General features: G+C 33.0%; 4 protein-coding genes across 5 annotated transcripts in view; 2 read left to right on the forward strand and 2 right to left on the reverse strand.

Moving 5' to 3' along the window:
• The window catches only part of LOC107187772 (inactive hydroxysteroid dehydrogenase-like protein 1), a 4554-nt gene extending 2917 nt beyond the window's left edge, over nucleotides 1-1637 (forward strand). Inside the window, exons 4-6 of the mRNA XM_015575942.1 lie at nucleotides 1-45; nucleotides 510-853; nucleotides 1288-1637. The exon at nucleotides 1-45 is cut by the window's left edge and continues 10 nt beyond it. Coding sequence (XP_015431428.1) covers nucleotides 1-45; nucleotides 510-853; nucleotides 1288-1497 — 599 coding nt within the window. The 3' untranslated portion in view covers nucleotides 1498-1637. The remainder of the gene's footprint in view (nucleotides 46-509; nucleotides 854-1287) is intronic.
• Nucleotides 1638-2137: 500 nt separating this feature from the next.
• Nucleotides 2138-8059, forward strand: LOC107187694 (activating transcription factor of chaperone). Of its 2 annotated transcripts, XM_015575843.1 has the most exons (3): nucleotides 2138-2237; nucleotides 2865-3179; nucleotides 6686-8059. In XM_015575843.1, the coding sequence occupies exons 2-3, from the start codon at nucleotides 2957-2959 to the stop codon at nucleotides 7537-7539; spliced, it is 1077 nt and encodes a 358-aa protein (XP_015431329.1). In that variant the 5' UTR covers nucleotides 2138-2237; nucleotides 2865-2956; the 3' UTR covers nucleotides 7540-8059. The 2 variants fall into 2 exon arrangements, with proteins under 2 accessions (XP_015431329.1, XP_015431330.1); XM_015575844.1 differs by lacking the exons at nucleotides 2138-2237; nucleotides 2865-3179 and adding an exon at nucleotides 5199-5303.
• Nucleotides 8060-11245: 3186 nt separating this feature from the next.
• Nucleotides 11246-12993, reverse strand: LOC107187730 (probable E3 ubiquitin-protein ligase RNF144A). Its single transcript, XM_015575892.1, has 4 exons — nucleotides 12243-12993; nucleotides 11990-12152; nucleotides 11581-11903; nucleotides 11246-11482 (listed from the first exon to the last, which is right to left on the reverse strand). The coding sequence occupies exons 1-4, from the start codon at nucleotides 12807-12809 to the stop codon at nucleotides 11246-11248; spliced, it is 1290 nt and encodes a 429-aa protein (XP_015431378.1). The 5' UTR covers nucleotides 12810-12993.
• Nucleotides 12994-15694: 2701 nt separating this feature from the next.
• LOC107187651 (activating transcription factor 7-interacting protein 1) lies at nucleotides 15695-25520 on the reverse strand. The gene is made up of 14 exons (XM_015575794.1): nucleotides 25508-25520; nucleotides 22168-22502; nucleotides 20127-22022; nucleotides 18384-18748; nucleotides 18032-18292; nucleotides 17639-17962; nucleotides 17143-17329; nucleotides 16826-17010; nucleotides 16666-16755; nucleotides 16528-16585; nucleotides 16383-16456; nucleotides 16200-16299; nucleotides 15958-16127; nucleotides 15695-15879 (listed from the first exon to the last, which is right to left on the reverse strand). Exons 2-14 carry the CDS (start codon nucleotides 22427-22429, stop codon nucleotides 15784-15786), a joined length of 4068 nt encoding a protein of 1355 aa, XP_015431280.1. The 5' UTR covers nucleotides 22430-22502; nucleotides 25508-25520; the 3' UTR covers nucleotides 15695-15783.
• Nucleotides 25521-25803: the final 283 nt, after the last annotated feature.

Consider the following 25803-nt stretch of genomic DNA (forward strand, 5'->3'; position numbering starts at 1 on the left):
AGAAGCTGGACGAACAACTGAAAGAGATTCCGATCGGAATTTTAGGTAACTTTTTCTTTTATTGCGAAGTATTTCACAAAACATTTTCATTTCATTCGAACCCTGATAGAGATCTGATTAAAAGCAACCGAATGTTCCTTCGATTACAGTTTCAATAATTTAGTCCATCAAAATATCTATTTCCCTAACGATCTGCGGTCTGATTATAATTTTCTCTACTTATAGAAATTGATTGTATTAGTTGTACGCATAAATAAAAAATTCTCGATGTTACTAACACTAGATAAACCTGAGAAACTTTTGAAAATTTACAAATTTATAAATTAACTAATTTCTTCACTTTCAAATCGTAATATAATTGCAAATGATCCGAAACACTGTATTGTTATAACATTCTAATCATCGTTATAAGAGTGTACTGACAAGTCATTTTTACGACCATATTTCGCGCAACCAATACGTCTCGCGTAGACGGCTGGTTTATTGATCGTTGCCGCGCTTTGTTCCAGTGAACAACGTCGGTATGCAGTACCCCTATCCGATGTTCGTCGGCGAGGTCCCAGAATCCGTACTGTGGAACATCGTTAACGTAAACGTTGGCGCTACTACGCTGATGACGCGATTGATCATCGGGCAAATGCAAAAGCGTGGAAAGGGCGCGATCGTGAACATATCGTCCGGATCGGAAATGCAACCGTTGCCGTTAATGACCGTATACGCGGCGTCGAAAGTCTACATAAAGAGCTTCTCGGAGGCCCTGCGGGCCGAATACTCCAGATTCGGATTGACCATCCAACACCTGACCCCGTTTTTCGTGAGCACGAAGATGAACGCGTTCAGCGATCGACTGCAGGTGACATAAAGACGTACACATATATGTACAAGATGAGCCCAAATAGCATGTACGATGTGATTCCTTATGAGAAAATAAGAACAAAATATAGAATAAAATTTGATCATTGATGGCTTAGTTTTCGAGAAAATAGGCTTTGAAAATCTGCTAGATACGGGGGCAATTGAATACGACTGGGCTAGCGCGTCTGTTCATTGGATTCCGTTTCTACTTACTACTATGGTGAATACACGTGTTTCAGATTAATTTTCGAAGTCGATTTTCTCGAGAACTAAGCCTTAAATGGAAAAATTTTATTCCATACTTTGTTCTTATTTTTTCATAAGGAATCATTTCGTACCCGCTTGTACATGTTATTCGGCCGCACCCTGTATATAAATATGTACACGCGATCCCGGAAACGAATCATTCCTAACGTATATGATTAATTGCAGGGATCGAGATTTTTTGTGCCGAATGCGACGACTTATGCAAAAAACGCGATCAACACCCTCGGTAAAGTAAACACGACCACTGGCTACTGGACCCATGGGATCCAGAAGATGTTCACTATGATACCGCCAGTGACCGTCAGAACGAAGATTGGATTATTTTTAAATGAGAGTTTGAGGCAGGATTACTTCAAGCAAAAAAGATCTAGTTGAAAGCAAACTGAAACAACTTAGTGCGCGTGTTCCCTTACGGTTAAAGTAAGATTCTACTGATTATCGATACCATTTGTGATTAATTTAATGTAGATAAAAATGTTTTTAACACTCTGTTGCGCAAGAATATGTAATATAGGAAAGAGACTCGTCCACACTTATTGTCTTAATATTAATGTTGCGGTACAACGTTCTTTTTTTTTGTCACATGAGGAATACTCTGCTGTTTAATGTTTGTATAAAACGCTAAATCTGTGAACAATTTATTTGGTAATCCACACGTGGTTTCTCTTTAACTGCTCGATGAAATCGATCCTACCATCGGCAACTTTCGAATGTTTGCATTACAACACACTTTGCACTCGATTTAGTATAAATACATTTATTTACTGTTCATAATATTCGTATGGAATGTTTCTTTTTTAACGTATCCATGAATTTCTGCGCGAGAAAGTAGAACGCGTGGCGATCGCGGCCTCACGGGATTTGAACTTTCACGGGGTCTGCGCAGAAGATCCATGAAATCGGTCCGAACTGAGCACCCTTGCGTACGCATTCCCAGATCACGTGACCCCAGCGGTCAAATTCTCTGTAGAAGGAGACGCTCATTCTCCATCAATGTTTCGCGAAGGAAAGACGTTCAAATTTTATATACGTTTCGCACGACAGGCAAGATGAGTCAGTAGTTCACCGAACAGCTTGCACACGCAAGTGTGCCGACACAACTAAATAACCATGAAGTAAGTGGCATTCAATATGTTAAGGGTTTGGTTATTATCTTTTCGCAACACTCGACCGATTCGCACGTTATGGGTTCTGCCATTTTGTGAATCATCTCTCTGTGACCAAGCACAATACCTTTCGCAAACAACATTCTTACCCGGAACTATATTCATAATTTGTTCTTTCATATATTACCGTGCTAGTATTACGTATTATTCGTAAGAAAAAAGTTTTAGAGTACCGAAACTGCGAGGTACTAAAAACAAATGTAACCAAATCACACGGTTCACTGTTGCATCATAAAGATTTAGTTTGGTTTTGTACTCATATTTTATCGAAACATTGCTCCAATGATGAGTCTTTTGTAATTTACATAATGTAACAGAGAAACATGGCGTGTATTTAGTTCACTTATTAATTTTCATTCTGAATCTCTGGTTTATGAATGTACAAAACTAATTCAATTTCTTCATTTAATATACTGTTTTCCGTTCCTGATTCTTAATTTCTGTCAGAAATCACAGATTTAAGGATTAGGTAGTTAAATCATGGTTATGCATTTACTTAAATATTTTATATATGATCTGTCAGGTGCAGTTATTTACAATATATTATGTCTGACGCAAATGTTTTTGTGTTTTTAGAGCCAAAATGGCGCTCATTTCGAGCAACGTCGCACAGACGACACAAATTTCTTTTCATCATATTTTAATACCTCTTGATTGGGTCTACGTCAATGATGACATCCAGTCAGAACCAAGGGATGTGGTTATGGAAGCTCGAGCCAGTGTCCCCTAGTGGGACACTGTCATCTGATGTAGAGGATGATTGGCTTTTATTTGATGATAAAACTGTGGAGACTACTAAAAATGCTGAACCCATTATATATGAAAAACATCCGACCCGAGCACAAGTTGCTACAAAACTGTTAGAAGAATTAGATGAATGGATTAAAGAAGGTAAGCCTTTACGTAGTAATCAAATTGATAGTATCAATATTTAATGAGTAATACCTATATATATATTATTAAGCATTTCAAGTATGAAAATCAATGTCTTTGGTTTTGTATTGTTGCTATACTTGCTTATAAGTCATCTGGAACATTTTATATATAAAGCTTAACCTTTATCTATAATACCTTTCAATGAATTAAATCACTACCATGGTTGGTGATTATATGAAACTTCAATTGATTCATAAAAACACTGCTTTATTTTATTATATTTGTATAGAATCAAATTTATAAATTTAAATTCATATAAAAACAATGAATGTTATGAATTGCACAAAATCACCAGTTAGATAACAATAAAGTAAAAAGGTTATCAAATGATATCTTTCCTGCTACATACATGGATTACAATTTCATTATATTCTGTTGAATGCTAAGATATGATACATGTAGGTTCAACCATAAATTTTGAACACGTGTATGTATTTAAAAAATAGGAAAAATAAATGTAAGGTAATGATGCTCAGAGCCACATCACAAAATTGTAGTTGAAAATTCAGTCATCGTAGTTTTCATGAATTATCGTATTTATTAAAAAAAAATTAAGGTCCGCTAGATTCTAGGATATTTAAATAAGTTACAAAAAATATTTGTATGCCTCCAGGGTTGATACCAGACCAGCCTAGGGTTAAAAGAATCTGGTTATTCGCGTTGGTACAGTTCTAAGATTATCGCCGCACATGGCGTCTGAAACGATCGTTAGATACTGCGATGTCGATATATCTTTAAATATCAGACTGTGTAAGAGTAGGCGAACACTTGCAGCTCGTTCTTACGCATGCATCTATTAAAACTAGTGTCCTCTACTTTTCGAAGCAGTACATACGAAAAGGACAGAGACTAACGTTTAACGCATTTTATGCGGCAGCATTCTCGATACTCCTATCGCTTTCATTCTTCTCGCTTCCTCCAGCGGATATCATATTTTTCTCTTTTTTTTTTCTGAAAAAGAGAGTGGGACAAACTGGTTAACCTCTATACAAACGGCTTTGGTTGAAGGCCGATAGGGGAATGACGTGTGTTTAGTAGCGTTGGAGTAGGGGCGACAGAGGGGAAAGTCCAAAGATAAGCAGGAGTGGTCTCGCAGTATTGCAAACTGATCGTACGATTCCGTCGATTAGTCTTCGTCACAAGTCAATATTCTGACGATACTTAATTATTTTCCGGGCCAGATGTACTCTGTTATTGTTTCAAACGTACAAACACTCCCGTTGAATTCATCGTACTATACCAGTGCTAGAGTGGTGCCTTCGTAGGCGTCGAAAGCTGCCACACTCACGACTCTCTTCTGTGCGTGTCGACGACCGTGTCAGCGATCTTAACGTTCGGAAATTAAATGTCCAATTGATCTATGGTGAACCGTATGCTGCGCCGCGTTTTAACATTCAATGTGTTCTAAATACGATTGTTTTGTATGAAATCCATTGATTTCGCTCTGAACGTGATTTATTTCAAACATACGTTAGCGTGTTCGCACGTGTTTTCGCGATATATATCGATCATTCGAACATTGAAAAATAGCACCCGATTGTTTGGAATTACACTTGAATCCCTGTTCCCCGAGTCTGCGAAGACTTGCAAACGGGAATCATCCATTAATCGCGTTTGATTGTCAATCCATGAAAAGTGCTTGGTGAAGTGTGTAAATATACATGAACATCTAGTTAAAATCGAGTTCCAAGAGAAAAAGAATTGGGGCCAGTTGAGCAGTAATAGAACGATACTGGCATCTTTAAAAGTGTGTCGAGAAAACAACGTACCGTCTCGATGCCCGAGTGTACTAATGTTGTGTGATAGCATGCAGTTCGCATATCGCTACACGTGGAACCGAGAGATCATTGTCAATTCCCAAAAACTGGTAAAAAGACGTTGAATTTAGTGCAATTCACGTCCCTATCCACGGACTTGGCTGCTTCACATCGGAAAAATATACCTTACCCTGCATCAAGAACAGTTTTTTTCAATTTGTATTCCTTTTTATTATCATATGCACATATATTGCTCCTCGTTTGAATAAAGGTTCACAGGAAAACACACTACACGTTATAATGGCTGCTATATGTTACAGTGGTACGTTTCCTTTCGCTTCGTTGATTTCCTCTCTCTTTCTAGCATTCACTTTGATGGAAAAATATCTTTATTACGCATATCAGAGCACTGTTGCCACATTGTTCGCATTATCGTACTTGTAGGATTCAATTGAAACGTCTTCAAAAGTAATTGTTACTGAATTATTTGATCATGGATCCCTCGAAGAATAGTTTTCAAATTCTATATTGTGCGTAACGAATTGTTTACGCAACTGTGAATTTATTTATTGCATTTGTTACGAATTTCCGATCAGAAAGTACTTTTGTGTCTTCTATATTAAATAACGGGATGTTTCGAAAATTTTTGAATTACGTATAATAAACGAAAAGCAGGTTTAAAATGTACTTTTAAATCCGTATTAGATCATTATGCGTCCATACAGCCCTGCCATAATTTATGCAGCTATGAAAAAAGGAAATTAAATTTAACAATTTAAATTTCATTGTATGCACACTATTTTACAGATATTCGTTAATTCCGCTTAATGATAAAGTTGTGTTCTGTACTTATATAAATCTTTATATTTAAAAAAATTCTTATCTAACCCCATGCCCTCTGCAATTAAGTAAAGATAACATCCACATTTCAAGTAAAGTCTGATCAAAGTTTCATGGAGAAATAGGTTAGGGGTAGTTTATCAGACATTAAATGTTCTACATAGTAAAACATGTAATAATGTACAGAAGGTGTTTTACAATTACAAAAATTAAAATATAATGAACAAAAATATATATGTTTGAGCACTTCCTGTTTACCTTGTTACTTGAAAGATTATTTATTCTGGATTTAATTAACATGTACACAGAGTTGTGTATTCATTAAGTTTTTAAATAAAAATTCAGTTTCTATTGCAGACTACATTTTTATGCTCTAATGTCAGAACATGCTCTAAATAATGTTTCCTGCCAGTATTGATTCCAGCAAATGTGTTAGTAATCAAAGATATTGCAAATCAAGAACTTGTTTTTCTAGTTGAACTAGTAACGTCCATGAAATTATATATACATCAAAGTACCACTCCTACTTATTGTTCATGCAAGACAAGTAAAAGTACTGTTAACTTCTATCTATGTCTTGATAAAGTATACAAAATACTTAAAATATTATTTCTTAATTTTGATTAAATTATAAAATTCAATGAATATTACATTATAATATAACTGTATTATCCTTGTTAGTAGATTGATATATCCGATCATCAGAATCAGATAATGTGATATCAATGCTTTGTTTGCTTAACACAACAATGTTTAAGCACCAGACTAAATGACTAAGGAAAGAAACAAAGCATTTTGTTTACTTTTAAACATTAAGCATAAAAAAATAATTTTTATATGCATTAAAAATATTTCATTTTGCAGAGCCTTTTTCGGATTGGTTGGAGGAAAAAATAGAATTGCCCATATTCGAGGAATTACCAGCTCCTGAAAGTGGACATCTTAAGCCAACAACATATAATGAAGTTACAAAGATCCCTCAACAAGATGATACCCAAACCCTACTGCAAGAATTTGAGACAGTCCTGGGAGATGTGGAAGCTTGCCATCAAATAGTCCCTACATCAAGTTCCACACTTACACCACCTCAGTCACCACCACCACATAAACCATTAAACATGGATACCCAATTACTCGTTACTTTACAACCTGTACAACCATTATATTCTAATCATCAATCCATGTACAGTGTGGTAATTCCAGAAGAAAAAACATACGTTAATGAAGTACCTGTGCAATGGAATACAAAAAATATACCATTGGATTCACTGAACACAGACGTCGCGCACGACTTAGCTGTGGTGGACGAATATGTACGTTTGCAAACCGAGGATATTCCGCCATCTAGTCCATGTACTAGTTCCGGTGGTAGTTACACATCATCGGAAGATTCTGTTGACGATCCAGATTGGATTTTAGAGACCGGGAGGAAATGTACAAAACAATCAACGAGCGCTTCGGCCAGAAGTCGCCAGAAACCTTACTCCCGTCCATCTGTGGAAGATAAAAAAGTGCGGAAAAAAGAACAAAATAAAAATGCTGCTACGCGTTATAGACAAAAGAAAAAGCAAGAAATAAAAGATATATTGGGCGAAGAACGCGAACTTACGGAACATAATGACAAATTGAAAAATCAAGTAAAAGATTTGCAGCGAGAAATAGGGTACTTAAAGGGCTTGATGAGAGACTTATTTAAAGCCAAGGGTCTGATCAAATAATCCATTTATCAACTACAGTTTTGTTTCATCATTTTTTTTTAAATTTATTAATCTTTTTTTGACACTAACTATTTTACAATGGTCTTAATAATGTATTGTAGTATATAGACTTAGATTACTGATTGTTATTCCCTTCTCTTTTTTAAAACGAGCAACATATTTGAACATATATCTAAAGTCTATCACAGCTTTTTAGTAGGACTACAAAACTATCATCATGTAATCCATAAAGTATACACCATCCCTTGATTTACAGAGGGTCCGTTAAGATTAGCAAACAAGATGCATTAAGTGACCAAAGAATTTACGAAGTATACAGCCCTATGAAACTCTGTCGAGTGGAAACTTGTTGTTGCTGAGAATTCTGCGAGTGATTTAATGCATCTTAATGACGCAAATTTTTTCATTCCAAAACAATTCTAACCCAATCAAGTTATGAGTTTTCTTACAAAAAATATTGTATTAGAAAAGTAATACGTGGGTTATTGTGTAATAAATATCGACGTTATTGTCAAAAATATCCCTGTTTTCTAATTCCTTAACAATTTTAAAAATCAAAATCGTTTCGTCACACAACGATATACATATAAATAAAGAAAGCGTACATTTTTCAAATGCAACTCAAAAAAATCACAGAGGTAATTAATCATAATTGAAACGACAAAATGCAACATGTTAAAGTATATTTATAAAGCTATGAAGATTGATTCTTTATAATGTAAGATACTATCAGCTTGACAACTATCATTAACCTTTCAATCAATTATATCATTAACAAAGTACATTTATAATGGTTATTATCTAACTTTACAGGAGGAAAACGAGTTTTTAGAATTTTTTCCCGACCACGCTAAATGAAATTGTTTGAACATCTATTGCAAACGTTTGATCATTAGAGAATAGGGACACGAATGTGTGTTTCGTCGTTCATCAATTGTTTATGCAAGTTATAAGTGTATGTGATGCTTTTCTTTTAAGTAAATATAACAGAACCGTGTTTATTACACGAATAATAAATGAACTTACAAACAAATTGTTTAATGGCTTACAAAAGTCTGTTAAGGTTTCAATTATTTCATAACTGCATTCTTTGCAAAATTAGTTAAATAATTGTTTGTGTTTATAGAACATAATATTCGCGATAATGGTGGAAAAATATTACAGAACAAATGCGAATATAATCAATTTACGGGGAAATTATAGAGTAGGATATCTATAACATTAATTACTGAAAGATCTGTTATTAATTATGACAACATACAACTAAATAGATCAGGACTGACGAACTGTCGGCCCGTGAACTACATGCGTCTGTTGGTCTGTTTCCCCTACCTGTCTGTTCCGGACAGCTGTAAAACAGTGTAGGAAAATAATCCCCTCCATACCTATTTAACTCCGCTTCCTTTATATCTTATACATACTTGTGATGCTGACGAACTGACGGATTGTGCTTGTAGCCGCACGTAAAAGCTAACTGATGACGGGCCAAGGAGCTCCCGATAGAAACGAAGTTCGTCAGCCCTGAACTTAATAATAACAAATGAGTTGCTATCTTAATATTCTATTATAATTGTTATTCCGTTACATTTTTATGTTATATACGTAGTATACGCATTAAAATGACTCCCGTGCGTACGTTGCATTAATAATGCATTCTCAAATATTTATATGTATACACATTGTATGTTAACCTAAGAAGGAATTCACGTACGATACGCATTGTGTGTACACACACGTATACACATCATGGTGTGGTATGTATGTATATTTACATACGAATATATAGGGTGTCCAGTAAATTGTGATGCAATCGAAAAGGTTCTTTTACATGGAAAAACAATATTAATATATAAGGTAAAATTTGTTTAGGCCAAATATTGATTTTAAAGAAATCGAGTCCGTGACTTTACGTAGTACATACAGATTTTTATATACCACTTAGCTTGGATAGTTATCCATTACTGATTATTTTGACGTACATTTATTAATGTTCCCAAACATTAACAGTGGTATAACATTAACTTTTCATATATTCACTTATTCGGAATTGGTGGACAATACATACGACACGTACAATTATCCATGTGCATTCGAAAGCAAGCGTGCTGATGAGTTTTCAAAGTTCGATTTTTTTGGAAACGAAGCTCCATATAAAAAACTTTATTATACATTTTTTGTTTTTGCATATACATCAGCTATTTCTCAATCATACCACGATTTACTGAACACCCTATGGAATACGACTGTACTTGTATTTACACACAATTGTACTCGGTAGTACAAAATAGACTGCCGAATAGCCTTTATTGGTTTGAATTTTCATACTTTAATTTATTGTGAATACACAATTGTGTTTTGATTAGATAATGATTTATTTACGTGTGCATACACGTACGCATATGATCAACGAAAAAAATATGTTTGTACCATACACCAAATATGGTGTAAATTTGTATGAAGTTATAATTTTCTTTTCTTCGATAAAAACATATACGTAATTTAGCATGGCGTATGATTATTATCAGAAAGTGATTTGCAATATACCTCGTAATTATCTAATTTTATTGATTATGTATTATAACATACTGCTTTTTTGCTATTCCTGGTCTACATACTATTACGAATTCGGAAAGTTGAATTTCGATAGCATTACAACATGTACAGAACAATGTTCTCTTAAATCAAGAAATTGTATTTATAATAAGTATATCATTAGTAGTAAATATATTAAATATCTATTAAGAATGGAATTTACAAGTATTCTAAATTTTACATTTTTCGTGGGCTCCGTAAAACATATTTCACTGAGTTATTCATATGTATTTATAGTAATGTACATGTAATGTACATATGATTAGTTCTGTCATCTAATCGAAGAAGCACTCACAAAAGAAAAATTTTATAAACAAGTTGTGCTATGCAACCAACAGTTAATAATTTTTTATTGAACTCGTGCTTCAGGTTTGCTGTTTACAGAACAGACGTACATATAGATATACATTGTTCAGGTTATTTATTTATTTTTGTACCTGTGTACTTGCGGACTTTTTACGTTACATATATATAGAATCGAAGAACATTAACAATACATGAAAATAATGTTGAGTATTGCTCATAATTGTATAAATATGTAGGAAACAAATCACGTAATTATAAAAAATCATTTGATCGTAATTAACAAAAAATTAAGATAATTTTGGATATGGCAGTACTCTCTATATATGAACATAACTTTCTGGAATGTTGTATGCAAAGTTTATGAGTATTTGTGATTTGGTTTATCGGAAATGATGTTAATAATGCCTGATATAGTAGTAAAAAACATTATTAGCTTTCAAAGTCTAACTTAATAACTGTTGTGTAGCAGTGAAGTATTAAGTAGCTTTCAGTAAACTTTGTAAGTTTCTTACTTAAAAATGATCACACTATATATGTACACCTGTGTGAAAATATTTCTTTAAACTGATAATCGACACAGTTGAAATCCCCCTTGATTAAAAATGATATCCTTAGACAATACAAAAAATAATGTTAACCTTCTCATAAATAAAACCGTGTTAAAAACGTATATGGAAACTTTATGGAATTTTCTAGATTCAATGTATATCTATATAAGCTGACAATTGCATTCACATATTGAATAATATAATTGAACTATTTATCGTACTGAAGAGAAACAAGAGATATTAAAAAATGTTTACAGTTCCTATGTTGCAGTATCACCTTCCTCCTGTTCAAGTCTAGAAGAACCACATACACGGCATTTACAACAGACAATACAAGGCGCAGCCAATAAAAGTAACGGCGATGCAACAAGCAAGAGTAACCCAAATCCAGCAAAAATTCCAATGACTTGTGTTCTGTGCCAAATGACCGACGCACGCGAATGACCCAATTTATTTTTACATGGTCCTTTGTCGTAATGTCGCAATAAAAAGTCATCCTGTTGTATTCATATAATTATGAAATTGAATAATTTTTATATAAGTTAAAGCGATTAATATCACTGACATTCTCAACATTAAAAGTAATCATACTTACATCTAAAGAAGCTAAACAATACCAGCAAAAAACATGTTTACATCTTTTACACATCATTTGAGCACATCCTTCATCTTTTTCAATAGGTACAGAACACATGGGACAGCACTTGATATGATCACCATCAAATGGTATACCCAATGAAAGATCAGAACAAGGACCACTATGCCAAGACTCTCTGCATATTGAACAGAAGTCTGTAGAGCAATTAGGACAATGTACTGGCCCAATAGAAGTTCCATTTGATCCAGTAGCATTTATTGAACATATTGTTTCACAACCTGCACGTGGACACCAGGCACGTGCTTTATCCATAGACACATCTGTACAACACATAAAAATGGTTAAATCAATGTTAACACAATTTGAACATCAATAACTAAATGCCAACATATTAAACATCACACACCTCTATTTAATCGAAACTTATGATGTTTTTCCATAAGTTCAGAACTAACAAGACTTGATATTTCCTTTATAGAAAGTATTACCCCATGCTCACATTGTGCATCAGGACAACTAATTTCATATGCACCTTCTTCGATTTCAAACTCAACATATGCTTTCATACACTAAAATATTACATTATACATATGTGATATATTCTTATCCAGAAAATGTATCAAGGGCAGCATTTATAGTTACAGAAAGATTACACTTACATCTTTACAATAGGAACAACCACAGCCTTCTAGTTTAAATGCTTTGGAAAGAGAAGTATCAACAAGACATAATTTACAAAAGATGCGTCCAAGCGCTTGCTGAGAACCTGCAGGTACAAAATTGCCTGCAGCCAAACTGTAACGTGAACTGGATGCCAATGATAATAGGCTAGAGCAGCGAGAACAAACTCTACTGCGATTTATAGGTCTGCCCTCCAAAGCAGAAGTGCTTAAACCTACTGCAGTTTCACATTTTCTTAGTACTCCTGGACCTAAGCTTAACCAGCTACTACCACGAGCTTCCAAACTTGCACTACTTTCAGGCCTAAGTAATGGTGCATCGACTCCTTTCCCTAATGCTGTCCTTTCTGTTAGAGAAAGATTTACAACACTTGCTTCTTTACGTAGTAAAGGTAATCTGACTCCAGTAAGTTTATTAGATTTCTCGACTTTTTTCTGATTGGAAGCAATTTTGGTAGGAGGGTTTACAGATGTCACAGAGCTGGTGGCAGTACCCATATCCATCAGTGGAGCTCGTCGTACGACGAGCGAATGTAGGCTGGGCATCCCCTAATTATTGATCAAAATTTCACTAGCAGTTGCAGGCAAGAGCTGTGCTTACTGACTGTTTCTAGACAGTTCACAGCAGCGCTTGCCATGTAACAAATGACATATAGGCAAATGATCAAAACTGTAAATGTCACACCCATAAAATATTTTTCCACTGTATATTTTGATTTGTTCATTCTGCCATAACTTCACAATATTTGTTATACTTCATTCTCTTTTTCATCATTCTCATGATGTCCCTTTTATAATTTCAAGGTGATTAGAAACGATATCGATTTCTATTAAATAGTTACGAAACCACGTTCACAAAACATTTGCATCTTAATACAAATCTGTTGACACGAGAAGTTTTTTACTTAATTTCGAAAAAATCATATTTTTTTCGACAGTTAATCGAAAAATTGAAATAGTAATCAACAATGTATAAATTCACTCCTCATAATGGATTGTTAATCCCTAGTTAAATGACTGAAAAATATCGCTGTCTATGAAGAATATTTATGTTATGCTTGTCAATCCGAGATATCTCTCGCAAGTCAGAAAATTGCTACGTAATATTTCACATGTATTCAGTACCCAAAAGAATACGTATCTGACAATTCGAGCATTATTCCGTTCGAATACACTTGGATCTTGTGCCTTTTTTTCTAATTTCACAAACTTTTCATGTTTCGTGTTACAAAGTGCAGCGAACAGTGTACACAAATTACCGACTAACTACTTCCGCCCCCACTTGATCACACTTTTTTAACGAGTATCGAAAAAAAGATTATCACTCTACGTCTGCACCGTGATATCTTTACTGAAATCGTATTTGTTTTATGTTTGACATAATATCGTATCCCTGTGACTCACTTAACGCGTATGAAGAATCCAGGTAGAGAGGTGTTAAAATATTTCACGATACCGATACGAAATAAGGAATTCTCTCGAATTAGAATTTCGTACGCTAGTAAATTTTTAAAACATCAGTTCTGATAAAATCCCGCGCCCTTGTTGATAACGAGAACAGTAAGTAATAATTTGTTAAAACACTGTATTCGTTGGTTATTTTCTCGTTTGTATAATTTGTATTACAACTGCGCGTGTAGGTAACAGGTTTAAAGACAACACGACAAGGTTTTATTATTTCTTTATAATATTTGGTTCTCTTTTTAATCATTTAATGCCTTTACGATGCTCCATAAATTTACCAATACAACAGACATTTTAACAACTATGTTTTCGGATGAGTCTTCGGACTGCGGAATGTTTATGCAAACGATAAACAAAATTTATAGGTATTACTTTTAGATACTAGAATCGGAGAACAATTGAAAGTTTCTCACCAGTTCATGTTTCATGCTCGCTTTACACATTGCAATTTGAAATTAATTACGACGAAATCAAGATAGAAACTCTGTATGCATATATTTAGGTATACAACAGTATACAATGTATCACATTCACAAGCTCATTCCGTTACTGCAGGAAAATTGTGCACAAAAGAGCGGGAAATTTAATTTAATAGCTAGAATAAATTCGAGTTTTCATTGATCAACTTTCGAAGTAGAAATTAGACACAAATTCATTTCCTTATGGATGTTGTTAGGTTCAATATGAACTACATACTCTATTAATCTTACTTAAATTCTTTATTCTATTATGCCATTCATGTTTGCAATAAATGAATGAACATTTACATTCTAGTAATAAATTCCTTTTAATTTAGTGTAAGTAAAGCTTAATACTTTTAAACACATCTACTCACAAGTTGTACACAAGGTGCTTTGACCTGTATTTAATTGCGTATAATTTTGTGACAATTGCATACTTTCGTTATTTTTTTAAGCAAACATTTCTAAATACCTAAAACGTAGGAATTGTATTTCATAAAAAAGTTGTCTAAAAAATGAACAATCATTTTATTATACATTTTTATCACACAAAATGAGTGAAACTTAAAATATTAGACAATTATGCTACAGTTCATGTATATATTCTAATTACAAAATCAGAATATATAACGTTTAATATTTACAAATACTAATTCACTGCCTTTCCATTTACGTAATTGAAATCTACACAGTATATATTATTGTTTAACACTTAAATTTTATTACAATTGTATAAAAAGTTGAGCAAATTATGTATCGGTAAGACTTTGTTCGTAAAATAATAGTGGTAATAAATTCAATGGAAAGATAAAAACAGGCATCAGTTAATATGTAACGTAAGGAAGCAACATTTATGAACACCTTCAGTGAATAATGATATTTGCATCAGACTTTTAAGCAATTGCGTACTTTAATTGTAGCAGTCTTTACGAATTATGAATATCAAAATAATTGCTAAAGAAATTTTTGTTGACTAGAGCATCCTGCGTATTTTTGTACAGGCATTTTTGTCACCATGTTACTGTCACTAATTTTCTTTTTGTATATATACCATCTTGAATATACATGCTTTGAAACCTTTATTGTTATATTTAAATATTGTATATTACTAGTGAATGACACGTGAATAATACTTCATGAAGCATGGCACGAAAATTTTAGAAAAACTCGTATATTGCAGTTTTATGAGCAAAGACAGAATGGTAAACTATACATTGTCAGAATGAATATCTTTGTATTTTTTGATTTTATAAATTAAAAAGCGTATAAAAAAGAACAGGGAAAATCGTATTTAGCTACAGTCGCAATCGTAATTACCAGCAATTGTAGAACAATAATTCCTTATAATTAAACAAATACTTACTACTATACAACAAATTCATTTGTATGTGTACTCTATACAGCATACTTCCTGATTACAAATACTCCAGTAAATTTTCTTATTAAATGTATCTTACATGTAATAGACATGATAAATTAAATGACAATTTAGAAATCTGCGAGGAATTTGTTGGTATATGAGTCTTGACTTGATACATTACAACTGTGCGTTAAAAGTAAGATTAAAAACAATAACTTAATGTTGGTTGTATATTTTATAAAGAAATATTTCCAGGTATACTATATTGTCCTTTTCGGGAATGTGTGTCAACTGCTCGAACTGCGAAGTAATAATTATTACCTTCGGAAAACTGCCAAAATAAAACAATTAATATAAAAACTTGTCAATATACATTACTGTAATCGTTATGTTAAATTATTCGAATTACTTGCGTAAGGGTGCACGCCATAGGTAGCGGTAAAGCTCGCACGTCTCCTACTTTTTTCCATAACGCTGTATTAGGAGGTACACCAGCAACTTCTTGGTATGCATATAATTGATAACTAGCAATATCTGCATACTTATCAGATAAATTCATATTCCAGGATAGTACTATACCTACACAATTATAACGAATATTTTTGCGCTTCTAAAACTTATTTATTAATCATAATTATTTATGTTACATACCATTTGCAACCTTTGAAATTTTCAACGAAGGAGCTGGTGGTGGAAGTTTTAATGCAGGGTTGACACCATAGCTTCTTATGTCTGGTAAAGGAGCAGGATGCTGAAACGAACAAGAATAAATAGGAAAAATTTACTTACAATAAATAAAATAAAAGCAAATGTTTATTTGAAAAACTACAATACCTTATTCAACTGTACATTTGAAGGAGCTGATGTTGTTAGAACTCTAACTGTTCCATTTGCTACTGTCGATACTCCTGTAAAGAAGATTCAATTGAATTAATTATTTCTGACAGTAACATATAAGGCATTTATCATATTTGCATACCAGTTTTATACGTCAGAGTTGAAAATGATGTTCTATTACACGAAGTTACTGGTCGTATCTAAAATTAGGAGATTTTATTATGGAACTATATAACAATTACATTTGAATTGTTGTAAAAAATATTAAATTCCACTTTACCGTGGCGGGATTCGGTGCTATTAATAACTGTCTTGCTGGGCCTACGCCGCTTTGCATTACATATGCTAACCGAGGAGCATTCATATTATTCTAAAACATAATTATATACAAATGTTTACTATATCAATTACTAATAAACATGTATAATTCTTTTACGTACTACTAAGGCAGTAGGTGTCGGTTGGCTAGCTGGTTGTACAACTCTTATACTTTGAGGTGGATTCGTTATTGCTACATTCCCGGGGATAGTTTGAATTACCCTTTGGAAGCAAGGTTGTGTTTTTTGTGTTAAATTTATCTGTTGATCAGTTATCGTAGTTGTTACTACCGGTACGCTGGCAGCACCTACAAATTAAAAAATGTAATTGTAAATTATAACCATAATTAAGTAAGGATACCCCTATTAATCTATAAATGCCTACGTAATAATGGTGCTTCCTTGTTATCAGAAATAATTGAGTATAGATTTTTCTTTACCTTTAGTTTTCTCTTCTTCATCTGTAAGGTCTATGAGATCGTTCGTTCTTGGTTTTGCAATATTAATTGCGGTATTTTGACGGTTTACTTGATTTGGGAACTTTCCGTTTAGAACTATAGTTTGCTGTGTTTGCTGTGTTTGCTGTGTTTGCTGTGATGGCTGCGGTGGCTGCGGTGGCTGTGGTGGCTGTAATGATTACCAATATATAAATGAAGTTACATCCATAGATAAAATTAACAAATGTTAACTCTCTGGCGAACGCGCTGCGGCAATTCAATACCACAAAACGACTAAGGACTGAGCAATCCTAATTTTGAATTTGTTACCGTTGAATTGGAACTACGCCAATTGTGTCGTTTCAGGACTCGTGTATACAATTAAAAATCGACAAAGGCAGCATTTGGTTTATTTAGTAAGTTTTTGTATATCCCCAACAGAAAATTTGTCTGTGGTACTCAGTGCTGAGACGCTCCCACCAATGGATAAAATACTCACATTAGGTATCATTTGTTGAACATTAGACTGATTAGGTAATTGTACAGTATGCTGTCCTTCCATGGGCTTAGCTACAACTAAAGCTGCAGGAGTTATGGTAGGTATGATGTTTGGAGACTGAGAATGATTTTGTGAGATGACAGCAGTCTGACCGACTATCGGTTCAACTCGTCTTGGAGATCTTACTTTGACTCCTCTTCTTGGACTTGCTACATTATTGATTTCTGTATTCGGTGTATTTAATGTATTATTACTACTTGAAACATTTAAGGATTTCATATTCGAATTCTGTTGCAATTGTCGCAGATTTTGAATTCCATGATCCTAGACAAAAATAATAGTAACCATATCTATTCAACGATCATCATTTAAAAACTTTATTTATATATGTACCGTTATGAAATTAACTTGTAGTCCCACAGATCTATTGATTTTAATTGGTGGCATAGGTTTGTCATTATTAGCACGTCGATCTGCAGCATTACGATTTAAAACCATTTCAAAATCCTTGATCTGCTTCGCTAATTGCTGACACTTTGCGCGTGTGACTTCTTGATTTCTTTCCGATATGCGTGCTTGTTCCCTCAATTTCCCGATTTCACCACGCATTGTGATTGTTTCAACAATCTTCTGTATTAAGAGTTCTTCTAGTTCCTTTAAAGAATTTATTAATGTTAAATACATAGAATAATACATATTATTAATACCAATCGGTATTTTTGTATCTCAAGTATTTCTAACATACTTCTTGTTTCAGTTTTGGCAATTTTTCCTTTAGATCTCTTTGGAAAAATTTGTGAACGTAGCCCAAATTTTTAATGTTCTCAGAATTGTTTTCTGTCGATGCTAATTCGTCAGATGGCGTGTCAGAAGTTACTTTAATTTTCTTAACGCTACCGTTCATTGCTACATTATCTATGTCAGAACAGTTGCGTTTTAAAGAAGGCGGAGACAATGGTCTAGCATCTTGATTTATTTTATGATTCACAATCACAAACTTTTCTGAACTGTCGCTCGACTCTAAATCACTGTCATGATTAAGGAATTTCTTTCGTATGATTTCTTCTGCATTTTTAGCCGTTTTTCTCTTTTGTCTTCCACTTTCTTTGACTGTAACAAAACGTTATAGCAACAAGTGTACAATTAAAAGAGATAATATAATTAAAATGAAGAAAGACAATGATTAAATGCAAGCTACTTTACAATAAATATATTAAAAGTATGAGAATATTTTACTATTGTTATACAATGTATGTACAACTAAAATAATGGTACATAGAACAAGATAACATTTTAGGAGACTACTTTCATGCACATATAAAGCTCATTAGTTATTCACATAACTTTTTATATGCAATTTACTTTACAAACAAACTGAAATATTTTTTTTAACATTATTGAACCTCCACCTTTAAATAAACATTGCGTTCATAAATAAAATTTACTTTTTCCTCGAAGGAGTGTGAACAAAAAAAATGAATACCAAAAACCTTTATAATATTACAATCAAATGCAGTACTGTTTATTTGCAGAAAGAGATTACTACTATTTTTAGTAATAAAATTAAAAAGAAATATATGTGGGTCATTTGAAAAGTTCTTGGACTGGAGGGGAAAGATAATATAGAGTTTTTATATTTCTATTTTTCAATATAATTTGTTGTTCTAAATACTCTTGAGAAAATTGCATTCGAATTTGCTTTCGTCAGTGAAAATGATCTTATTCCAATATTGTATTGGAGTGTTAACGTGTTGTTTGGCGAATTCTAATCGCTTCTTTACGAATAACTTCACTTACAAAATACTTTTTGCGTGCAACTCTACCGTGATATTCACTACTTCGCAAGTAATTACGCACAGTACCAGCAGAAACATGTATACCATTATTGTTTCTAAGCTCTGCAGCAATTTGTTTGGGACTTATACGCGGATTTTATTTAACTTTACGAACAATCATTCGTCGATCGTACTCGTTTATCTTTCGCGAACATCCAGACCTTATTTTATTTTGAACTGTTTTTCGTGATCCAATTCTGTCAATAATACTTTGAACGGTAGACCTTGGTCTATCCACTATGCGAGCAATTTTACTAAGCGATTTGCATTCTTGAGAAACAGTTGAAATTTTTGTCTTGTCTCTACAAGTGTTCTGTGCGAACTGGCAAGCATTGTTGTTATTCGTTCTATTTGGAAGGTTGTGTTGTGTTTACATCTCAAATAAGTACAAGAAATGAGAGATGTACGAATACTTTTTACGCCGACGGTATAACGAATGAAAATCTTTGATGAACTAAAAATTTCAGAACTACTGATGTCATCTATACTTCATACTGAGAACTTTCTAAATGACCCACGTATAAGTAAATAATAGGGAAAATAGAGTAATTAATAAATAAATAAATTTAACTAATATTGCTTCTTATAACTACTGTGAAAGCTAGTGCTATAGTCAGTCTATAAGTACTCTAACAATGTAAGACATTTCCTACCTTGCTTATCTTCTTCAAAAGCAGCTTCTTGTGCTGCTATCATCATTTTTTTTGTTCGTCTTCTCCTTCTTTGAGTAACTACTGGGACTTCGACAGTTTTTTTTTCACTATTATCGGAATCTATTATACTAGTAATACGACCTAATGATTCATCTTGCGATTTGACGCTAGATAGGCTATTTTCATTTAATGTAGACACCATGTTTTGAATTGGAGCTGGTGTCTTATTTTCAGAATTTTCCACAGGACTTTCTTTATCTATAGATTTAACGTTTTTGTCGACAGTACCACTATTTTGTTTTTGAATATCAAGTTTAGAATTACTTAAACGATCTTCAGTAAGAAGTAACTTCAGTTGTGAAGAAGAATTTGTACTATTATCACTATCATTTAATTGGTCTTTATCACATTTTGCACCATTAGCAAGTGGTTCAAATACCATGTTAATTTCTATTACTTCAGTTTCCTTATTATCTTCTGTATTACTTAACTCATTTAGTATATCATTTGTCTTGATGGCATGATTTTCAGTATCTTTATTTGACTGTGCATCTTGTACAGATTCATCGTCGTTATTTCTTGAAATCGTTTCTGTATCAACATCTATTACTGTTCCATTTACTGGTAATCCGTTATTTATTGTACGTTCCTCGACTAAATTATTTTCAGTTGAATCTGTTCTTTGATTTACTTCTATACACTGTTGATTTGCATTAAGTTCATTTTCATCTGATTTGTTCTGTTCAACACTTTGGCTTTCATTCAGATCGGCAGTAGTTGTAGTTTTAATTGGGTCATCCTGTTTACTGTGACTATCCACTTCAATAAATTCTATATCTTCATCGTCAGATAAATAATTTGGACCTTCGGTCAATAATTTTGCCAATATATTAAAAGTGTTAGAACTTTGTAAACTGTTGCAATCAAAATTGTCATTACCTGTATTAGTATTCTCTTTTTCTTCAAAGGTAACCTTCTTTTCATCCTGGGAATTCGTTAAGGAATTTGTAAGTTCTTCATTAGAGGACTCATTACAAGTTTCAGTTTCAATGGACAAATTATCTTTAGATTCAACAACATTAGACAGTGATGGCGTTTCCAAATTCTCTTGCACAATGTTTGTTTCATGCTCCAATTCCAGAAACTCACCAACACAAATAGTATTAGTATCGATTTCATTCTTTGACTCTTCAATTTTGTTATTTTCCGTGACTTCATTTGGTAATTTGCTTAAATCATCATTAGTCTGTTCACTATTGATTGGAGATTCGCTAACTAATTCATTACTTGTTTCAATTTTTATATTAGAACAGCTTTCATCCTTGATGCTGGTGTCAGCTTCAGTTCTTGAAGATATGTTTGCATCTGGAGGAGACATAACATTTTGGTCAACATCACTTTTAGTATTAGACCTCTTCATAGGAGAAGGTTTGAAAGTTCTGTTTTTTGGTCTATGATACATTAATTTGTTATATGAATTGAACATTCCATTGCCTCTTCCTCTTTCAAAGGGAACAAACGCATTGCGAAATCTAGTAGTACAATCGTATGGATTTCTAAATTGTCCTCTAGGTGCCAAATACCGATGCCTGACATAAGGAAAATGATTGACATAGGGAAAGTGAGCACGAGGGGTACTTGCAAACCTCCATTGAAACTCATGATTTGGCCATGGATAACGAGGCATACAATTAATCATTTGTGGCCTCATAAATCCATTTATATTTCTGTTGGTATCCTTTGCATGATGTGCTACTACTTTGTCACCCACAGAAACATTACCTGAACAATGTTCCTCTTCCTTTTTTTCCCTCGAAGAAGGTGTGTCACTCTTTGTTTCATTTTTTACAGGAACAGGAGAAGCTTGCACATCTTCACTTTTTCCACATATTACTTCTGTAATCCAAGTTTTCAAAGATGAATGCTTTTCTTATATAATGAACAAGCTCAGAATATTCTTAGACTATAAATTACTCAAAGTTACAATTTTATACAGTGGTGCTTATATGTTCTATATAAATTTATAGGCTGCAAAGCTTACCAATTTCTTCATGCTGTGGCTTATCTTCTTTATCATCCAAGACATGTGTTAGAATATCATCTGGTTCAACCTCATCGTCATCGGATAATCTTAAACGCATACTATCATCTGAAAGTGCATCTTCTTCATCACCATCATCACCTCCATACAATAGCTCATCTTCTTTTTCTTTTGATAATTCGTCAATATGGTGCGTATCCATACAGGACAGTGAATGTATAGAGTCAGCAGTATGTACATTATCAGTTCTTAAAGCCTCCATTGTAGGAAAGGTAAGATATGCAATACAATGTCACAGCTCATCCATTTATCGGCAACATTTAATATTCTTTGATCTGTAAGTGATCACTGTGTTTGAGACAATTATACTTTAACGTATAAACTATTAATTTTGTAAAAATTAAAATAAATAGTTACAGATTTAGTAAATATGGCAACCACAAATATATTTGTTTAATTGTTTAATTGATTAATTTTACATAGTCGTAAGATTACAAATAATATTCTGTAACATTATTTGATACAAACTTAAAAATAAAACATTTTTAAATTAATTGTTAAGTGTTATAAGTACGAATTACAATCTCGTAATCTGATAGATTGTGTAATTTCAAATAATCAATCACAGAGTAGAGAGCTCAACACATTTAGAACAGAGTTCTTCATTGCAAAAATAAAGCCGCTAAAAATGACAGCTACAGTTACAACAAATCGATGTATTCCACTTGGTGTCGTAACTTTGTTAACCATACAACTCACGTAACGAAATTGTTAAACAGTATTAAGCATGATTCTGGTTACGATTTACATGTTACAGAATTAAGTTTCTTTTAGTAAAAATGAAGAGAATGTAATTTGGGCCCCCCGATGACGCGCCAACCTGTGTTGTCCCTGGCCCATAAGTACTCAACTAACAAAAATGGCGGATCGAAGCTGTAAACCTAACGATTGTTACTGTATTGAGTAACATGTGCAGTATGTTGTCCAAAACAGTGGATATTCGTAATATTTTATAAATAATTTTTTTAAATGAGCGTCGGTTTTTCATTTACATCACACTAAGTAAATGTATAATACAGTAAATGAACAATTCGTACGTTCGTGTCACCGACATATCAACAGTCCAAAGGTTTGATCAGGTTGAAAATATTATTTAATGTAAGATCAAGTAAAAATATGCACAACACAAATATTTTCGATAAGTAATCACGTTAAAATACTGTAAAATGAATACAATTCAAACTGTGAGAGTTTATGTTCAGAAAGGCGGGATTCTTGATAGACTTGTCTATTGAACGAGTACCGTCGAACATAGGCCCCGACATGCGTCCTCACGAAGTTCAACGATTCCACACGAAGTCGTCCAATATGGCGTCACGATTCGCCCCCAACTAAACTAATTCCAAATAAATTAAAGCAAATAAAACCTAATATATAATATTCTCATACCAGAAATACCTCCATATACAATGGAGTTTTAAATGAAAATCTTCTCTTTCACTTCAAGGCTGATTCGATACTTGAAATTAGAATAAGGTCATGCTTACGACTTCCCCCACTCCTCTACCTACGCTACTTAATACTTTATACTACCAACCAATATTAACTTTAATTTCAGAGAAATATTTTTAGCCTTTTGCTATCACAATTACACTATCAGTCTATACTGTTTAATCAAAAAAGAATATCAAATGTACAAAATTGATACAAATTTTCAATAGTGATATCAAATTTTTTTTTCGACCAAAATTTTTTTAGGCGATACCTACTAAGCTAGGAAAAGTAGTATCGATAATTTCTAACTAATAAGTAATTAAATTATTAAATACTAGTACATGTTTTTTAGTAAACTATACATAAGGTACAAAAATACGTTTTCTTAGGTACTGTTCAGTAAGTTCTAAGTACTCATATTGAAAGATTGACAAGTAGCCCCACCCCTTTTCGTTTTGTGCTCGTCGGCGAGGTTAACATACGTCACACTCGTAATACAATGCCTATGTAGACTAGTTGGGAAAATTAATATACTTTTACAACTAATCATATCAATTTTATGAATCTATCAGTGATTTAGGAAATTGATTGTTTCATGTATTTTCACAACTTATAACCCATTTCATAAATTCTTTATTTATTTCTACAGAAAAATATTATTTATTTCTGCATAACAATACAAATTAGATACGTTGTATGCTTCACATTCATGAAGTTACACATTTACGTATAATTAGTAATAATAATATACTTCATAACGGGATATATAGTGTAGGTATTGTTTCCCAAAAAGAACATACAAGACCTCAAACATTTTTTTTTTATTATGTTATACGAAATCCGTAAACTAGGAAAAATACCAAAGTCAACAACAATAAACAATTTACTACAAGAAGTATACGTATATTTATTACAATATCAGAACCTTCTCCCGTTAGTGTTTTACGCATGCGCGGTGAATTCCATGTATGCGCAAGAGTACTGCGTGTAGTACTCGAAAATTATTAAAATTTTGTTTCAGTTGTGAGATAAGCATTATAAAAGTGGCTTAGAAAAATATTTTATCGATAAAAATAAGGTATTTTTTTCAACTTGAAAATAATAACTATGGACTATTAATACAAATTTTAATTCATATTTTTCCATTAAATCTTGATAAATATGATATAGGTTTCGGAACGTCCAATATATATACCCTTTTTTTGTTAAAAGTAAACACATTGATTGTATGGGTCATTGGCCGAAATATTTAGTCAGATTATCAATCAATTGAATCAAACTATTGGGTAACTTGAGTCAAATTATAATTAAAATTAATTTTTTCAAAACAGTAAGTTATGTTTATACTTCATTTTAATATTAATCTTGATTTCATCTCGCACTTCGGATGATGTGTGTAAAGTGCAATGTATTAACTTCGCTTTCATTTTGTATCGGAGAACAACAAAATGGCGCACGCAAGTTGTATAAAATGGCAGCTTTTCGTATACATATAGTATATCTGCGATGGCTTGATCTTTACGTTTGGGACTTTGGGCCCAAAGTATTCAAATGATATAAAGCATGCTAACTAAATAGTTTTATTTTTTCCGTTACTCCTTAATTAATCGAAACGCCATGTATCAAATAATAGTATTATTACTTTCGGTTCAAGACGATTAAGACATCGAATTATTAACCTAATTTTTTAAATGTTCTACATAAAATCTTTTGACAACGAATTTCCTCGTACTTCTAAGAAAATATATGTAATTATTTCAGCTTCATAGTAATTCAGAGCAAGAAAACAAAGTAACCCACTGCTGAAGTTAAGACATGCAAGTATGTACACAATTAACAAACTTACGTACTGTTACAATGTAGATGGTCTTCAATCAATGATGCACATGTTCTTTGTCTTACAAAAATACGTTATATTTGCGATAAATGCCAGAAACGAAGATACACTGTGATACCCGTTCATCGAGTATCTGCAACACCGCAACCTAAACAAGCGAAGAGCAACGTTGCCACTTTTATTCATGACCGTTAGCATACACGAGACATTCGAAAAAGGTCAAATTTGGAATCGAATCGGTTGCATTTTTGAATTCATTTTCGACCGGTGACATGCATCGTACAATAAGCTATTAACTACAAATT

Source organism: Dufourea novaeangliae, unplaced genomic scaffold (assembly GCF_001272555.1).
Source record: "Dufourea novaeangliae isolate 0120121106 unplaced genomic scaffold, ASM127255v1 scaffold101, whole genome shotgun sequence".
NCBI classification, from domain to species: domain Eukaryota; kingdom Metazoa; phylum Arthropoda; class Insecta; order Hymenoptera; family Halictidae; genus Dufourea; species Dufourea novaeangliae.